We start from the raw sequence: 17,759 nt of genomic DNA, 5'->3' as shown, positions 1-17,759 counted from the left end.
AATATACTGCACCAGTAGTAATTGAATTAGACTAATTAGCTTAAAAGGAAGTAGTAATAGTATTTGCCATATAGTGAAAGGCAGCCATAGGCTCCTCACACAGGTAAACTAGACCTTTGAATTTATTCAAACTGTCAGCCTCAACTACCTATGCGGGCAACTTGTTCCAGCAATCAATGATTCACTGGCTAAAAGAAAACTTCCTACAATCTAAGCTACACCCCAACCCCTCTAATTTGAATATATGTCCCCTAGTTCTGGAATTCTTTATAACAGTGAGAATTCCATCTTCATTCGTTTTACTAATCCATCTCAACCATTAGTAACAATATTTTTAAGGTATTAGCACAGAAAAGTTCACACTAGTCAATTCCTGATATAGTACATGGTGGCCCCATGCCCATTCAAAGGAGGTGGGCTCTTTCTGCTTTGTCTTCAGATGCAAAATCAAGGTGAATACTTCCCTTGCCACTAGTGCAGGTTCCGACAGTATCTACATTTGTGATCTCACCATAATATTGATATGCCATGATTTTATCACTTGCTCACCTCTACATATCCTAACTACAAATTGTGCAAGGATTAATTGGCATGTTTCCTTACTTATCTTTCTCTTGACCGTATCCAGGCAGTTAACTGAAGAAGAGGAAATACTGACTACTAAAATTTAGAAATTGTAACAATGCTGTCACTGGTGTACTGAAATGACCAATACATCATTAGTGTATACTTACTTTTAATTTTTGAGTTTCACAGTTGAATGTTACCAAATTCCTCTTTCCTTTAACATGCAGGACTTTGCAAAAATTATAACAAACAGAATGTTTATACCATTATGATCAGCTAGAGCTTTTTTGTTTTGCAAGCTGGCTACAGTAAATTCATTCCCAGAGCTCAACTGCTACATTTTGTATGCATTTGCATATATAATATGCAAACTGCTTGCATGAGGATCCAGTTATATTAAAGACTTTAAGTTATTTGAAGGGAAAAAACTTTCACCGCTAGAAAATTTATAGTTACAGAAAAACAAAATAATTTACCTCAAAATCATCAGCTTTCTCTTCTTTACGCTGCTGCTTCTTTTTCTTCTTCTTCTGTTTTTTATCAGCAATTTCTTCATCTTGTTTTTTACCTTCTCCAGCCACAAGAAGCTCTAATTCAGCCTAAAGCAGTGGGTAAGAAGAAATATAAAGAAAATAAAATATTTTATTGATTTCAAAAAAAGTGCAATACTTGGGGGGGGGGGGAGCTTATATAATAAAAAGCTGTATCACGTCCAAAATGTTTGCACTACAAATTTGTTTTTAATAACAGTGTAAAAAAAGTGCTACTTTTTTTATTCGTATACTATTTTGCAACAATGCACCTAGCATCAGCAATATGTACTACCAGTTATTAATGGCTGTAATACCATTTAGTATGAGAAAACAATTTAGCTAGAAAAAAGCCAACTCAGAAGAACTATAGAAAAGGCATGCAGCAGAAACAGAATATCTATTAGTCAGAGAGTGGAGAGACTGTCAGAGATGGATCATTAACTGCCTTCCTTTGGTATCTAGAAGCTTGGGAGAGGTTGTGGGACACCACTCCAGATGTGGGACCAATATTCCATGGTTGGGTGGATTTGCAATTTGTACAGAGTGTGCAGCTATTTGGAAGAAAAACAATGCCAAGAGTAAAAGAAAAAATTGAGTTTTTTTTAGATACAGAGGAAGCAATATTTGTGATGTGCTTACACCAGGAGAGAGATTAGAAGTCACAGTAATTCCTAATAGAGATATGTGATCACATCTATAAATCTGAGTGTCATCGAAGATAAGCATAGGAGCAGAAGAAGCCTTTTTGTGAGAGATAAGATAGGACAGTTTTAGAAGGATTGAAATCAACTAAGTTGTCTCTGCCCCACTGGAGACTTACCTGGATATCAGCATTTAGGGAATTGGTTGTAGATATTCGAGAAGTTGAAGCTGTTTGTGCAGGGCAAGGTTTCTCAAACTGGAAGGTGGAATGCAATGTGCTATCATTAGCAAAACTATGGATAGGATTTCCAGTCAATAGGTCATTAATATACAAGAAAAGAGTGGGAGAAAGAACTGAACCTTGGGAACACCTGCATTAATGGAGAAGTCAGAAGACAGGGAGCCATATACCATCATCCACAGTGAACAGTCAGAGAAAAGTGGAAACCCAATTACAAAAAATAGTTGGGAAACGAAAAAAAGATAGAAGCTTATTTAAAAGACCTTTATGCCAAACACAATCAAAATCCTTAGAATTGTCAAGAGAAACTGCTTGAGTTTCACCAAACTTTTCCATTGAATTTGCTCACAGATGGGTAACATAAGCCAGTATATCGCCAATGGATTGACACTGATAAGAGTCCATACTGGCAATCATTGATCAGGTTTCTAGATAGTTATATGAGTTTGCAGTTAATAGATTTCTCAATTAAAGGGTAGAAGTAAGTGCAATGGAACGATAATTAAATGAAAAGGATTTGCCATGAAAAAGACATCAATCATACTACATGATGGAAGAGATGGAGGGGGATTGCCTGAGCTTTGCTTTGGAGACTAAACATGGGTTTCACCATTTCAAGCCTCCAATAAGCAAAGTGATGGTATTATGCTGGTTGATGATAGTCATCTACCATCTAATACTGGCTGGTAATAGAGAGGGATAGCATTCCTCTGTGTGGTGTGGATGGCACACCTCAATTCTTGCTTATTGTTGGTTTGCATCTGGGTGGTCATTTCCAGTATACTAGTGCCGTATTTCAGGACTTGCACATGGGGGTTATACCCAGGGTTACTAATAGTCCTACCATCGTGAAGGTGCAAGCAGAGGATTTTGTTGTCATAGAACAACTGGACTTCACTGAAATTTGGTCCACATTACTTCAGTGTCTCCTGAATATCAGTTCCACCAGTGTTTTAGACTGAAGTAACAAGCCAAGCCTGACATACTTGAGAGAATGTCTGTGACAGGCTCAAGTACCAAGTTTTGTGTTGCCGTTTTACACTTTCTTATTCCATTTCTACACAGAAATATGCCCATATTCAGCAAATTCTTAAACATGGGGACAAATCCCTCTCTACTACCTATCATCCCACTGTACTTAACTCTAATCTTTTTAGAGTAATGGAGAACTCTATCACTCACCAACTTTTAACAACTTTCTAAACCTTCCATCTAATGAATGCTGATATGGATTCCATCGGCGATCGGTCCATTGGTGATATAATGGCTATTAGTATTAGTAATGGCCACATAGTATAGGGAAGCCTATGGCTTATGCTGCACAGGCCAAAAAAAATAAATAATAATAATAAAATAAAATATTAAGAATAAAAACAAATTATTATATTTTTCTTACTATGCGACACAGAGTGAAAAATAAAATAACAAGTTGCAGTTAAAACAGGTATAATGTTAAAATGTGTACAGTAAACAGTAATACAAAAAGAGCTTTCAGACAGTATGTTGCCCTTCATCAGTTTTTTTAACCGTTAATGTAAAAGTCTAGGAATACAGAACCTATGTGCGTGCGATGGCAGTCATGTATGGTGAACTGCATGATGCAACAATTAGCTGCTAGAAGGTAAAGCTTATGGCTGTGATGTATGGGAACGTGAATGCCAACTTTTGTCAGCCATAAGGATGGTTGCTTCAGTAATAGGATGGACATGACATCATGGCATGGGTCAACCAGAAGTGCTCAGCAATGGCCGAGTGCTCTATGTCCGCTAAACGAATGCCGTTTTAGTGTTCAGAAACACGTTTGCAGAGTATTCTGCCAGTTTCCCCGACATAGCAACTAGTGCAGTCACGGCAAGAAATGCAGTAGACTAGTCAACTCTGCAGCAAGGTGCGAACTGGTGTTTTTACTTTTTGGAGATGAGGGATCGCAACTTCCTACCTGGGATTTGTAAGCATTTTATCCCATGAGATTTTAAAGACCCTAGAAACCCTAGTATGGGTTAAAGGCATTTTCGGTGGAGTCCTTACTGTGAACAGCCCTGTGGGTTGCTACGTGGTCACGGGCCTGTAGGTCGCACCTATGTAGGGTACTAGTGGGGTAGCTGCACCTCGCAAGATGTCTTGATCCTAGCAATCTCAGTACGCCTCTCATCTGCAGAACTAGAGTGGGTCCAGGCACGGGTTAACAGGGCTCGTGCAGTGCCGAGAAGATGGCTGGACGTGTGTGCTGACCTGTAGTTGGTAAATTAGCCAGCACACATCAGTTTGCATTAGACTGTTGTCCTCAAATGAGTGCCCTCACGTCGAACAAGGGTATCCAAGTATGGAGGGGTATTGTCTGACTCCAGTTCGATGGTGAATTTTATGAAAGGCGACAGAAAGTTAGGGTGGTCCAAGTGTCAGATGCCCAACTCTTATTCCCCGAATCCTGGGGAATAACCACAAACACATCATCCACATAGCAACACAAAAAGGTAATGGGTTCTGGTAGACCCGTAAATGCATGACCCTCCAATTCTTCCACTGCGATGTTTGCCATGACTGAACTTTCGTTTAGCAGACACAGAACACTCGGTCATTGCTGAGCACTTCTGGTCGAACCAGCACAACATTGACCCATGTGGCGATGTCATGGTTATTGATTAGTCCCACCATTACCGGCACCGTGCCTGGTTGGAGTCGCTGCACATCTCGTGCTCTAATCCTTCCTTTAAAAGAAGCAGAGGATGTTGCGTCCATCCCATTACTGAAGCAACCATCCTTATGGCTGACAAACGTTGGCATTCACGTTCCCATACGTCACAGCCACAAGCTTTACCTTCTAGCAGCTAATTGTTGCATCATGCAGTTCACCATACATAACCGCCATCGCATGCACATAGGTTCTGTATTCCTAGACTTTTACATTTAACAGTTAAAAAAACCTGATGAAGGGCAACACACTGACTGAAAGCTCTTTTTGTATTACTGTTTACTGTATGTATTTTACATTAAACCTGTTTTAACTGCAACTTATTTTATTTTCCGTTCCATTCTGCGTCGCATAGTAATAAAATATAAGAATAATGAATTCAGAGTGCATAGGTATTTTCAAATTAATAATAAGAAAAAAAAAAAAGAACAAATTAAAAAATAATAATTAATAAGAGAAAAGGAAATGGACAATTATGCATTTCCCTCCTCCCTTAGGTAATTATTCAACTGATCTTTGAATTTCTCCAAACTGTCAGCCTCTAATATCCACGTAGGCAACTGATTCCAGTAATTTTATAACTCGCTGGCTAAAATAAAACTTCCTGCAATCCAATCTAAACAACTCCCCCCCGTAACTTGAAATTATGGCCCTCTGTTCTAGGTTTTTCACGGTTATCATTTATAACTGTGAAAATTTTGTCCTTATTCATTTTGCTTATGCCTCTCAGAGCCTTAAACACCTCAATCAAGTTTCCTCTAAGGTGCCTAGTTTCCAAGCTCTGCAACCCACATATTTGAAGTCTTTCCTCATATGGATGCCCTTCTGCAAATCTCACCCGTCTTTGGACCCTTTCAAGAATAACAATGTCTTTCTTTAGGTGCGGTCTCCATACCTGAACACAGTATCCCAAGTGTGGTCTTACCAGTGCTTTTTTTGTAAAAGAATAGGTGCCGGCACTCATTCTTTGCTATCAGGAAAAATTGAAAATTAAAAGGACATGAAAAGTACAGTACTCTGAAAAATTATTTCCTAATATTGCTACTTTAGTAGTAATGTTTTTGGAATAAGAACAAATTAAGTATATTAACACACAGTTTATTATTCAAGTACATATACAGTCAGTCCTCGTATAACACGTGTTTGCACAACACGAATTCGATCATACACGATTTATAAATAGGGGAACGATATCTTATATAACACGAACCGAATTCGCTTATGCACGATTCGCCTTTGTGTTTACAAGAAATGGCAGTCGAACAGAATCACCCCAACCGAACACAACATGATAGGAATGAAGAGAAGATTCTGAAAATGTATTTATGTTTTTTATATCAGTGAAGGGGAAACACATTTCACCTCACCATAATAACGTAAAAACCAACACAATTCCAGCTATCGGTATTATCGCAAATGCAATTAGATCGAGTTTACTACCAGTTTATAACAGATTCCACTAGCAGGAAATTTGAGCCCGTCACCACCAAATACGGAGGATGCGGAAAGGTCAGGGAATGACCACTGCATATCCCGGAGCAATATGGCCTTAGTTGCTAATGCTCCTAAAAACCAAATAACAACAACAACTAGCAGAAATGCAACTGGAAATTGTTTTTATTGTTTTATGGTAGTAACCCCTAGAAATGTACTTTAGTAAAATATGAGGTGTTAATAGTGTATCTCTGACTTTACGGTGTTGTTTATTCAGTTGCTACACGTGCACAGCTTTGTTTATGTGTATTAAGCGTGCCTCCTCATTTTGTAATTGTGCTTTATTCCCTAAAAATGAGTAAAATTAAAATGTGAAAAGGAAGCATCCTGGTGAAGACACTGCAGATTCAGAGAGAAAAAGAAAAGCAATATCGATAAACAGAGGCGGACTGGGTCAAAAATTCCTACCCGGGAAAATTTATAGTGGCCTCATACTATGGTTTATGGCCAAAATCACACTGTTCTCCGGCCACCAGGGTTTCCCGGTAAGGCTTATGGCCAGTCCGCCTCTGTCGATAGAGAAAAAATATGAAGTTGTGAAACGCTTTGAGCGAAATGAGAGACCATGTGATATTGCACGTATTACAGACCTAAATGAGGTAACGCCTAGAATTACAAAGAATGCAGAGAAAATAAAAACAACTTTCATAGCAGGAACAACTCAAACTGTAATTAAAATCCATTAGATTAAGACACAAAGAATTGGAAGAGATGGAACGGCTGTCATCTGTTTGGATAGAAAACCAAACAAAAAACAAGTTTGCTTACGATAAAAGCAAAAGCATTAGCAATATTTTATTACGTAATAGTTGTAATAAAATGCGCAAGTATTTTATTAAGATTATTTATTGTGTTTGGTAATGTTTTAGTTACAAATGTGTGTTCAATCTTGGGTGGTCGGCACCTAACCCTATTTTTCCCATAGGGCCTGTTGTTTATATTGCACGAGGGTTTCTAGGAACACAACTATCGTGCTATACGAGGACTGATTGTACTAGGGGGCTTTATCCACTGCTCGCTTCTTTAGATAAAAAAATAATAATAAAATAAAATACTTAACAGAAGCTTTCGACACTGTGTGTGTCCCTTCCTTAGCTATGAATAAATAAATACGCTACATATGGAAATCAAGAATGGTACCGCATGGTCATGTTGGATAAACAAAGCGCGTACACGAGGTTTATCTAGAATGTACACGCTTAAGCAGAAGCTTGTTTTACCACAATAAAACAAGCTTCCGTTAAGTATTTCAGTATTTGTTGCATATTGCTGTGTAACCCACATCTCTCTCTTCCCATTGGCTGAATAAATATCACTAGAAGGAAAATTATTTTAATGTATAGAAAGATAAAAAAATAAGTAATAAGTAAAAAATAATAAGCAAAAATTAGTAAAAAAAATTTCACAATAAAGTTTTTATAGAATATTCCAAATTTTTATTGAGTTGTCATCCACCACATCATGCAGATTTCTTTTCTTTTTTTTTTTTTTTTTTTATGAAAACCCCAAACACGAAAGGTATCAAAACCTATAGTACTTAGTACCGTTCATGGGTTGAAGGAGGGGGATGCCGGAAACTTTGCTCTAGAGACTAAACATGGGTTTCACCACTTCAAGCCTCCAATAAGCAAAGTGGTGGTATTTCACCGGTTGATGAAAGTCATCTACCACCTATCTTGTTTGTGTCTGTTGCTTAATGACATTTCCGAAGCAGCCACGAATCGACATATTTTGCTGCATCGAAGTGTGTCGGCGGTGGGCCTACAATTTTAAGAAACAGTAGTGAAGAAACTGTTTTTGTCATCAACGAAGCTCTGGTTGGGCTGGCGATTCAGATTCATGAAAATCCTCTTTCACATTCACTCAAATTTCATCGAGTGAAAGACAGAACGTCCATCAAATGCTTCAATTCTTTTGAAACCATCTTTTCAATTAAGTATTCCTGAAATCCACGAATTGTATTTCATTCATTTAACTGTAACCTCGTTGACAATTTTCTAGATTCATTTTCACCAAATGCCAACAATTCATGTTTAGAAGGTTTAATACCTTTGTTGTCCTCGTTTCCCTTCTCTCGTCATCAGTATTGTCACTAGTTCTTAAATTTGAATTTTTTCTTTTCTTTTTTTTTTTTTAATTGTCCAAAATGTCATTGTCATTCAGATATTCAGCTACTGCGACCAATTCAATTCTTTCGAAACCATCTTTTCAATTAAGTATTCCTGAAATCCACGAATTGTATTTCATTCATTTAACTGTAACCTCGTTGACAATTTTCTAGATTCATTTTCACCAAATGCCAACAATTCATGTTTAGAAGGTTTAATACCTTCGTTGTCCTCGTTTCCCTTCTCTCGTCATCAGTATTGTCACTAGTTCTTAAATTTGAATTTTTTCTTTTCTTTTTTTTTTTTTAATTGTCCAAAATGTCATTGTCATTCAGATATTCAGCTACTGCGACCATGTAAACAGAGAAAGGGAAGATTTACGGAAAAATGTGGATAACGCACTTCTGCGAAACAACAGATGATTATTTGTTGGGGTAAAAGAAAATCATTCTCCCCTAATTCTCAGAGGGGGTGCTTACAGTTGATTCACAGCGGTGTCCGAGGTGTGGCCCGCGCGAAAAGTGAATTAAAACAGCATCTTAAATTTTGCTAATTATCGAAAAATTTGTCTCATTAAATGTTTTGTTTAGTAAATGTAATCATGTATTATACTTAATAAAATTTTCGAATATTTTCAATTTCAGGTGTATCATTATTTTTATTTACTCACTTTAATATTCACTTTATATTCATCTTAAGCAGTGATCCTTTCAGGTTGTAAAAATAGTAGCTAAACATGTGAAAAAATTTACGGAATATTACAAATTTCGAAGTGTACTGCATGCAAATGTCACAAGCCACTGTTAATGAAGGTGCCGGTACGCTGTACCATCCCAAAAAAGCACTGTGTCTTACAATAACCTTATATAATGGGATTATGACGTCCTTATCTCTACTAGCGATTGTTCAATAAATCGATAGGACACCATGGGCCCTCCTTCCAACCAGTCTACAATGCTCGGAAAATTTCATATCTGATAGCATCGTAATATCCAAGTCTCTTTCTCCACTACTGGCTTTAGTTCAACTCCCCCAAGTGTATAAGTTATTTTGGGGTTACTGTTCCCCAGGTGCAATACCTTACACTTTGCTGGATTAAAGCATAGCTGGCATTTTTCTGACCATCCCTGAAGACTATCTAGGTCATTCTGAAGTTCTGCTTGGCGGCAATCATTAACTACTCTACCAATCTTTACATCATCTGAAAATTCAGACATCACGCCCTCTATCCCTTCATCGATGTCATTTATGAAAATCAAACACAACAGTAGTCCTAATACTGATCCTTGGGAAACACCACTTCTTACATCAACCCAATCTGAGGAATAACCATTTATCACAACCCTCTGCCTCCTGCCCTGAAGCCATCCAGCTATCCATCTAATGATTTTCCCTGTGATTCCAACCTGTTCGAGCTTATAAAGTAACCGCTCATGTGGCAATGAGTCAAATGCTTTGCTGAAATCCAAATAAACAACATTGAAATTATTTCCTAAGTCCAGCTCTTGAGTGACCCTGACAAAATAGCTAACCAGATTAGTTAAACATGATTTTCCCTTTACAAAAACATGCTGAGTATCCTTCAGAATTCCATTTCTATTTAAATGATCCTGAATTCCACCCCTGATTTTCCCTACTACTGAAGTTAGACTAACCGGCCGGTAATTTCCCACTTCACTCTTAGAACCGCCCTTATGTATTGGAGATACACTGGCACTTTTCCAATCCAACAGAATCATTCCTGAGTCCAGCGATGCTCTCATGGTTATTAATCTTTGCACAAATATGATAGAAAAACATGTGAGACTCGTGCAGTTGTTCTTGATAATTCCAAGGCTTTTGGATTGTGTTTAGCATAAAGTTCTGCCAAACAAGCATCCACCTTATGGATTGCTATCTGTTTTTTCGAAACTGGTTAGACAGTTTTCAAACTGCCCAATGCAGTTGATGGTAGATGGCTCTCCCTCTTAACTTCAACTAATGCTGGTGTTCCTAAAGGTTCAGTTTTTGATAGTCATTCTCCTAATCTTTTCCTTTTGTATATTAATGACCTTCTTCCACTGAGTGAAAATCCAATTCACAATTTTGCTGATGACAGCATGCCACATTTCACCTTACAATTTGAAAAACTATTCCCAGCAGAAACAGCTTCAACTTCTCGAATATCCACTGGTTCTTCAAATGCCAATCGCCAGATAATTCTCAAATGGGGCAAAGAAAACAATTAATTTCAATCCTTCTAAAATTCAGTCCTGTCGATGATGCTCAGATTTATAGAGAAAATTACATATTTCTATTGGGGCTCACACTGACTTCTAACCTCTCTTAGAATAAGAACATCGCAAATATTACTTTCTTTGTATCAAAAGTAGCTAGTTTTCTTCTTCCCCCCCATCTCAGCATTATTCTTCTTCTAAGTAGCTACTGACTTTACAAATTCCAAGTTCATCCTACCATGGCATATTGCTCACATTTGCAGTGGTGCCCCCCCAAACCTCTTTCAAGCTTCTTGACTCCATTTAAAAGAGGACAGCCAGATTAATTAACAACTTCTCTTACAAAGTCGTTCCAATCTTTGTCTCACAGACATTCAGTTTCTGCTGCATGCCTTATCTATAGACACTTCCATGAACTCTGTTCTTCTGAAATGGAATTGGTAACTCCACCATTCTATTTCAAACCAATCCAAACATGTGCCTCAATCAGTCAATATCCATTCAACTCCAAACTCACAGCACTAACTTTCCCTCTTCCTGATTTATCCATTCTATGTAACAGCTTTCCTTTGCATGTATTTCCCAAAAATTTAACTACAGAACAGAAATGCAAATTTAATGTCAACAATTATATAATGTCTTCTCAACCCTTAACCCATGCAAAGTACAAGTACTATAGATTCTAATACCTTTCACGTTTGGGGTTTTCATAATAAATTTAAAAAAAAAAAAAACACACAGAAAAAAACTTAGTCTATAGCAGTCTTTGTTGCATTTAGTGTAAAAAAACTACATCCTATTTTATCATTATTTTAAGGATTTTTTTAATTTGAAAGCTTAAAAAGTTAATTAAGTGATTTTTTTTAAATTTAATTATATAAATAAAGAGGAGATCGTATTAAGTTTTTCTTTCATGTAAGAACATGATAATGACTTCCAAATTAAACTAAAATGAATTAAAGTAAAAAGATCTAACTCGCTTACCATACTGGTCTTTTCTTTCAGTGCACTATCTTTCTTGCTCATATTTTTCTTTGTCTTACCTTGAAAAAATTTTAATGCCAGCAAAAAGTAAATAAATAAAAATAATATCTCTAGGTTAGTTAATGCTGCTTAAAGTAGAAATTTAAGCTGTTTTACAAATGACAGAAAAATCATAGTTGTAGTCTTATAAACGTTTAGAGAATAACAGTATGACAAAGAGCCAAGTTATTAATTGAAATGAAATTCTTCACGTTATATATAAAAAATTCAGCATTAAAAATAAATATCTCAAGTATTTCAATAAATTACCAAAATTACTGTGGCAATACCCTCAAAATGGCTACTATGGTACATCCCCTATAATAAGTTTAGAAGCTATCATATTTTAGTTATTTTATTTCTCTTTTCAATTTTTCATTCAATATTTTCCCATTAACTACCACGTAAAAATTTAATAGATTTTATTACCCAAGTATTAGCTTATTTATTTACAAATTTTTCAGGTAGATATCCCATATTAACTCTATGTTAGCACTGCTAACGTAGCATCTGACAGATGCCACTTCCTTAATTTTTTTTAAACTTGTAAATAAATATTACACCATGTCAGATAACTTTAAACACTAACACTCTTTAAATGATTATACAATATTATCTATTTTCATTTTGATATACTAACAATTACAAGAAATCGATTTTTTGTTTGGCATTAAACAGATGCCAGGTGAGCAACAGCATTTACGTTTCTTGTATTCAACCTCATACTCAAATGGCATCTCTGAAACACCAGCAACAGCAGTCTAACTTTAACACAGAGCTTTAGTTTTACTTGCTTTGCATAAACAAAACACAAACAGCTCATAAAACATACATGTTCACATGGTGTTTATCAGATACCATGTAAGCATCTGTGTTTCAATCTAGGGAATGAGTGGCATTGAAAATTCAAAGAAATATGATAAACACATTCTTTATTATCTTAAAGTAGTTTATTTTTGTTTGATGCATTCTAATTGAATTTAGCAAATCACAGTTAATAGAACACAGCTTTCAATTAAATAAAAAAGTTAATTATTTATTATAATTTAAAAAAAATATGTTGCACAGATGATGTGCAAGCATATTTGTTCCATTTAGGGTATGAATCACAGAAGAGAAAGTACAATACAAATAGCAAATACCTTTTTTCTGTTTGGATTCAACACGTGGTGAAATGGAATGATCAAGTTCAGTTTCGAAATCATCATTATCTTCTTCCTGCTCTTCTGAATCTTCAGACTGTTCCTGATCAACAATAAAAAAATAAATAAACTGAAACTAAAAATAAAACAGATTGATATGTGGCTACATTCCTTTTATCGAAAATAAATAAAATAACAGAAATTATAACTATCAATGTGCATACTTGCTAACTTTTAGAAAATGAAATTCAAAAAACTTTTAACACAGAATCACTTTTTTTGTTGGAATACACCAGAATGATATTCAGGAATGTATCTTCCAAATAAATAATAATCAAGCACCAAAGAAAAATTGCATATATCATTGTTAAAAGCAATAAATCATATTTTAAAAGGTATTTGATTCATTTATGTATTCTAAAAATACTTCAGCTGCCTCTCTCACCCAACCTCTCATTGTAGAGGTTGATAGCTTGAATAGATTCAAGGTAGAACTAGACAAACATTTTGAATGAGTGGATGGGTGAAATTAGTTTTTTTTTTTTTTTTTTTTGGCTGATGCTATATAAGCTTGCTTTCTTGCATCATGTGCCTTTACTAATGCTAAAATAAATACTATCCTGCCAGAGCATTATATTCCTTACTAATTCCAAATTCAGAAATGTTTTTCAGAAGTGACTAGCATGATTTGCTACAGTTATAGGAAGATTGTGTTCTACCAAAAAATGAAGTGAAAAGACACTTATTAGTGGAGTCCCACAGGGTTCTGTGTTAGGTCCACTGTTGTTTTGTATATTTATCAATGATACTGATGAAGATATATCAGGCTTAATGTCGAAGTTTGCAGATGATACAAAGGTTGGCAGGGTTGTTAATGACAGTAATGGAGTGCTACTGTAACAGGATCTAGATAATTTGGGCAGATGGGCTAAGAAGTGGCAACTGAAGTTTAACCTTGACAGATGCAAAGTACTACATATGGGTAGAAGTAACCCCGGAGAAACGTACCAACTGTGTGGTACTACACTTAAGGTGGTAGAAAATGAAAAAGACCTGGGAGTAATTGTGCAGTCAGATATCAAGTTCTCTGAGCAATGTAGACAGGCTGCCAGGGCAGGTCATGGGGTTTTGTCAATGATATATAGGAATTTTGCTAGCAGGGAAAAGGAGGTGATTATCCCTCTGTATAAGGCAATGGTCAGGCCACGCCTTGAGTACTGTGTACAGGTCTGGAGGCCTCATTTCAGGAAGGATGTAGATCTACTTGAGCATGTACAGAGAAGGGCAACAAGATTGGTGAGGGGAATGAAGGGATCCTCTTACCAAGAGAGGCTTAAGTTCTGCAAATTGCAGGGGCTGGAGACTAGGCATCTGCGCGGTGATCTGATTGAGGTATATAAGGCCTTGAATGGGTTGAGCACGCTGAATTCTGATGGGATCCTTCCACTTGTTCAGATTACGAACCTAAGGGGGCATAAATTCAAATTAAGAAAAGACAGATGTAGAATAGATGTGCGGAAATTTGCCTTTAGCCAGCGGGTGGTTAATTGCTGGAACAAACTTCCATCTGTCGTTGTGGAAGTTGATAGGTTGAATAAATTTAAGGAGGAACTGGACAGGCATTTGGAGGGAATGGTGTGATTTTTTTTTTTTTTTTTTTGGCTGATGCTGCATAAGCTCATACATTTGCTTTCTTGCATCATATGCCACTACATTCAAACCCACAGTTTCCACTTTTAACAAAAAAAAAAAAAAAAAAAAATTGTTTTTTTTTGTTGCTTTCTTTACTTTAATTATGCTCTAGTTCAAGTAAACTTCAAAGTATTGGCTTCCAAGACTTTCTTTTTATTAGTAAAAAATAATAATACTCTTCACATTTCACAAAATGATTTACTAATGCTAATTATAAATCCAAGTGATGAAATTACAAGATACTAAAATCTTCAGTAAAATGTCTTCAGTATAAAAATATGCACATATATCATTATATTTCTTTTATTTTTTATATTGGAAAAATTTCATTAAAATCAGTCAAGGCCAAGGTGTATTTATTTTAATTGCAGTCTCCACTATATGCCACTTTGGTTTTTGGTTTTTTTTTTTTAGGAGCATTAGCAACTAAGGCCATATTGCTCCGGGATATGCGGTGGTCATTCCCTGACCTTTCCACATCCTCTGTATTTGGTGGTGACGGGCTCGAACCCCGGTCTAATCGAGAAGCGTGTGCTACGCACTGCTGCTCCTTCCCACCTGGCTACGGAGGCGGCCTACTACTATATGCCACTGTAGCATCTGAAAAGGCATAAGGCCAAGGCTGGCAAGTGTATGTATGTAAGTGTGTAAGTATGTGTGTTGTTATGGTGAGTGTCGAGTGCCGGCACCTGGTAACTTTGCAGCCAGGGGACACCTGGTTGCCTGCTCCCTGACTCTCAACCTTGGGCACGTGGAGGCCAGGGACCAGTTCCTAGATGAGGCTCTTACTGGGGCTATCAGGCAAGCCTGGGAGCCCTAAGTTATTGAAGGAACAGAAAAGGAGAAGTATGGGAGTAGGAAGGAAGGAAAGTAAACAGAAAGCAAGGGGATGAAAGAAGGAGGAAACCCCAGAAACAGAAGAATAGGACTGAGATAGAGTAAAGCAGAATGGGGATGAGAGAGAAGAATTAAGAACAAAAGAACAAATAGAAAGAGTAACCTACTGGACAAAAATTCTCTATTCAAAACTTAAGGCTAACACTTAAATCTAGTATTTACACAAAACTATCTTTGAGTAGAAAACCACTAAAACTAGTGGAAAGCAACAAGGCTTCCAAAGAAATTTAACATTTACAATAATCATATTTATACACTGCATCCCATCTTAGGAGTAGCAAGAAGGATAAACAACATTTGACCTATTCAATTCAATATATAACCTTTTACATGTTAAAACCTCAATATATCTAAATTTGGTTTCTTAAGGTTTCTTACAACTAGAAGCATAACAAAATTCTATGAAACTTATTTAACATAAGAGTTGTTTTTACAACAGAAACCAATTATTCCCATATTGAGGAACATACACAAAGGTTGTCAAAGCACATGTATATCAACTCGTGCACAAACCCAACATACAACTTTGAGAACTCCCACACTTCGGGGAAGTAAACATAACATACATCTCAGTCAAGGATTTGAAATTACAGTCAATTTCACCAAAACAGTGAAATACTTCATAATCCAGGTTAGGAGCCAATATGAATAATATCCACATTCGATTCACTAAGAATAGTCCAAAGGGTTCATGCTCACCAGTTCCAACAGAACCTAGTACAACAGGCAGTATCCCTTTCCTTAAGAGAACATCAGACATGTGAATATCCATCTTATAAACATGTTTTGCCTAAAGACATTACTTTGTTAATATTACCATTATCAATCTTATGACATCTTTCCTTAGTCCAAGACACCAGTACAGAACTATAAAGTGCAAGACTTAGAATTAAATCATCAAGGTTCACACTGATTCATGCACAACCAGATCAACAGTTAATTAAAAAAAAGAAAAAAAAAAAAAAACCTTGCTTCCAAGGGAACCATTCTTAAATCCAAACTTGCAAGTATGACAGCAGCCCCTTCTATTAAAATCGGACAAACTGAAATCTATCAATTATTATTATGTTTTCTCTCTGTTTTTTCATACACAATCACATAGGCTATCCATATGCTATACACTGTAGCTGAAGAGCGCACCACATATTGTTTGTTGTCATGTGTTGAGTTGAAGGAATGAACAGAAAATATGGTAAATGCACAAAAACAAAATGTTTTTGGTTCATGCATAAAGGCCATTGCTCATTACATATATACATCATCATAAGTTATGTTATTAGGTAGAATATTTGTGAAGTATGTGCAGCGAAGTAAAAACAATTACTTTTATATATTATTAGTTAATCAATAAATTAAAAAAAAAAAAAAAATCTGACTCTAAGCAGAAGTAATATTTATGTTATACAAAGCTTGAAGCCTTTTTATAGTCTTGATTTGAATTTGCAGTGGCCATCTGTAACTTTCTAACCCCTGCACCACTCTCTCCCATCATATAAAGTAGACAGCAATCTGAACCCTTTTCATTTATATAATTAAAAGATTCAATCCAGCTTTTAACCATGAAAAAGAATACTACCTTTAAAAGTTCTTTTCTTTCTTTCTTTCTCTCCTTCTTCTTTCTTTTTTTCTTTTCTAAGAACTGCTCCCAAGGAGTTTGTGTTTTGGTTTCATTTTGTGTTTTGGTTTTCACAAGTTCTTCTGCAGTTTCTTTCAAACCTAAAATAATAAACAAGAATAGGGCATACACTATTCAAGTATCATACATATCACTTAACCTAGAAATGTATATAAGTTAGCATAACTACACAATCTGAAAAGCAAAGGGATGGACAAAATATAAAGTTGTTCTATACAGAACTTTGTTGACTGCCACATACAAACAAAAGTAAACAGGCACATCATTTCTTATTAAATGCACTTAAAAAGGAAAAAATATGTGAAATACATATAAGCATTTATTTACCAAATGACTTTATTTTTATTTATAACTCACCTGGCTCCCATGTAAACTCCATTTCCACATCACTTCCATTTTGTTTTTCTTCATTTTCCAGAGAAAGCAAAAGGGATTTGTATTTGGCAATTCTTTCCTTCATAGAAGCCTTTTCATTTCCAGGTTCAATATCTGTAGAAAAATTACATAAGAAATTAGGATTAAGATAACAGTGAAATAAATAGTTAACAAAATCAAGCTTGAGAAGTATACACACCTTAAAAGAAAGCAGCAGAAAAAAAAAGGGTAAATGTAAGCTACAAAATTTATATATATTCATTACAAATACTTGTAATTATATTACTGAAAAGAAAAGGTCCTCCAATAACAGTATACTGAGTTCACCAAATTTTTAAAGACCTTGTTAGTAAAGGCTGAAGTAAACCAATATCAGGCAGAAGGATTATGGTTCCTCCAGAAGTTATTCTGAGTTTGGCCTGCACAATGTGCAAATCAGCTTGTGAACAAAAACTTGTACAGATATCACACACAATAAAAAAATAAGGCCACAGGAATTAC

The 17,759-nt window shown here is 35.9% G+C and overlaps 1 protein-coding gene across 1 annotated transcript in view; it reads right to left on the bottom strand.

The window, feature by feature from the left end:
• The window catches only part of LOC150082271 (ESF1 homolog), a 42,874-nt gene that overhangs the window by 4,419 nt on the left and 20,696 nt on the right, over positions 1-17,759 (bottom strand). The window contains exons 7-11 of the mRNA XM_090380088.1: positions 17,241-17,372; positions 16,824-16,963; positions 12,659-12,761; positions 11,478-11,536; positions 1,044-1,166 (exon numbers count right to left, since the gene is read on the bottom strand). Coding sequence (XP_090236214.1) covers positions 1,044-1,166; positions 11,478-11,536; positions 12,659-12,761; positions 16,824-16,963; positions 17,241-17,372 — 557 coding nt within the window. The remainder of the gene's footprint in view (positions 1-1,043; positions 1,167-11,477; positions 11,537-12,658; positions 12,762-16,823; positions 16,964-17,240; positions 17,373-17,759) is intronic.

Source organism: Mastigoproctus giganteus, chromosome 8 (assembly GCF_048544385.1).
Source record: "Mastigoproctus giganteus isolate SK-2022 chromosome 8, ASM4854438v1, whole genome shotgun sequence".
Taxonomy (NCBI): domain Eukaryota; kingdom Metazoa; phylum Arthropoda; class Arachnida; order Uropygi; family Thelyphonidae; genus Mastigoproctus; species Mastigoproctus giganteus.
Note: the sequence above shows the minus strand (reverse complement) of the source record. Positions and strands in the feature narration are given on the sequence as shown.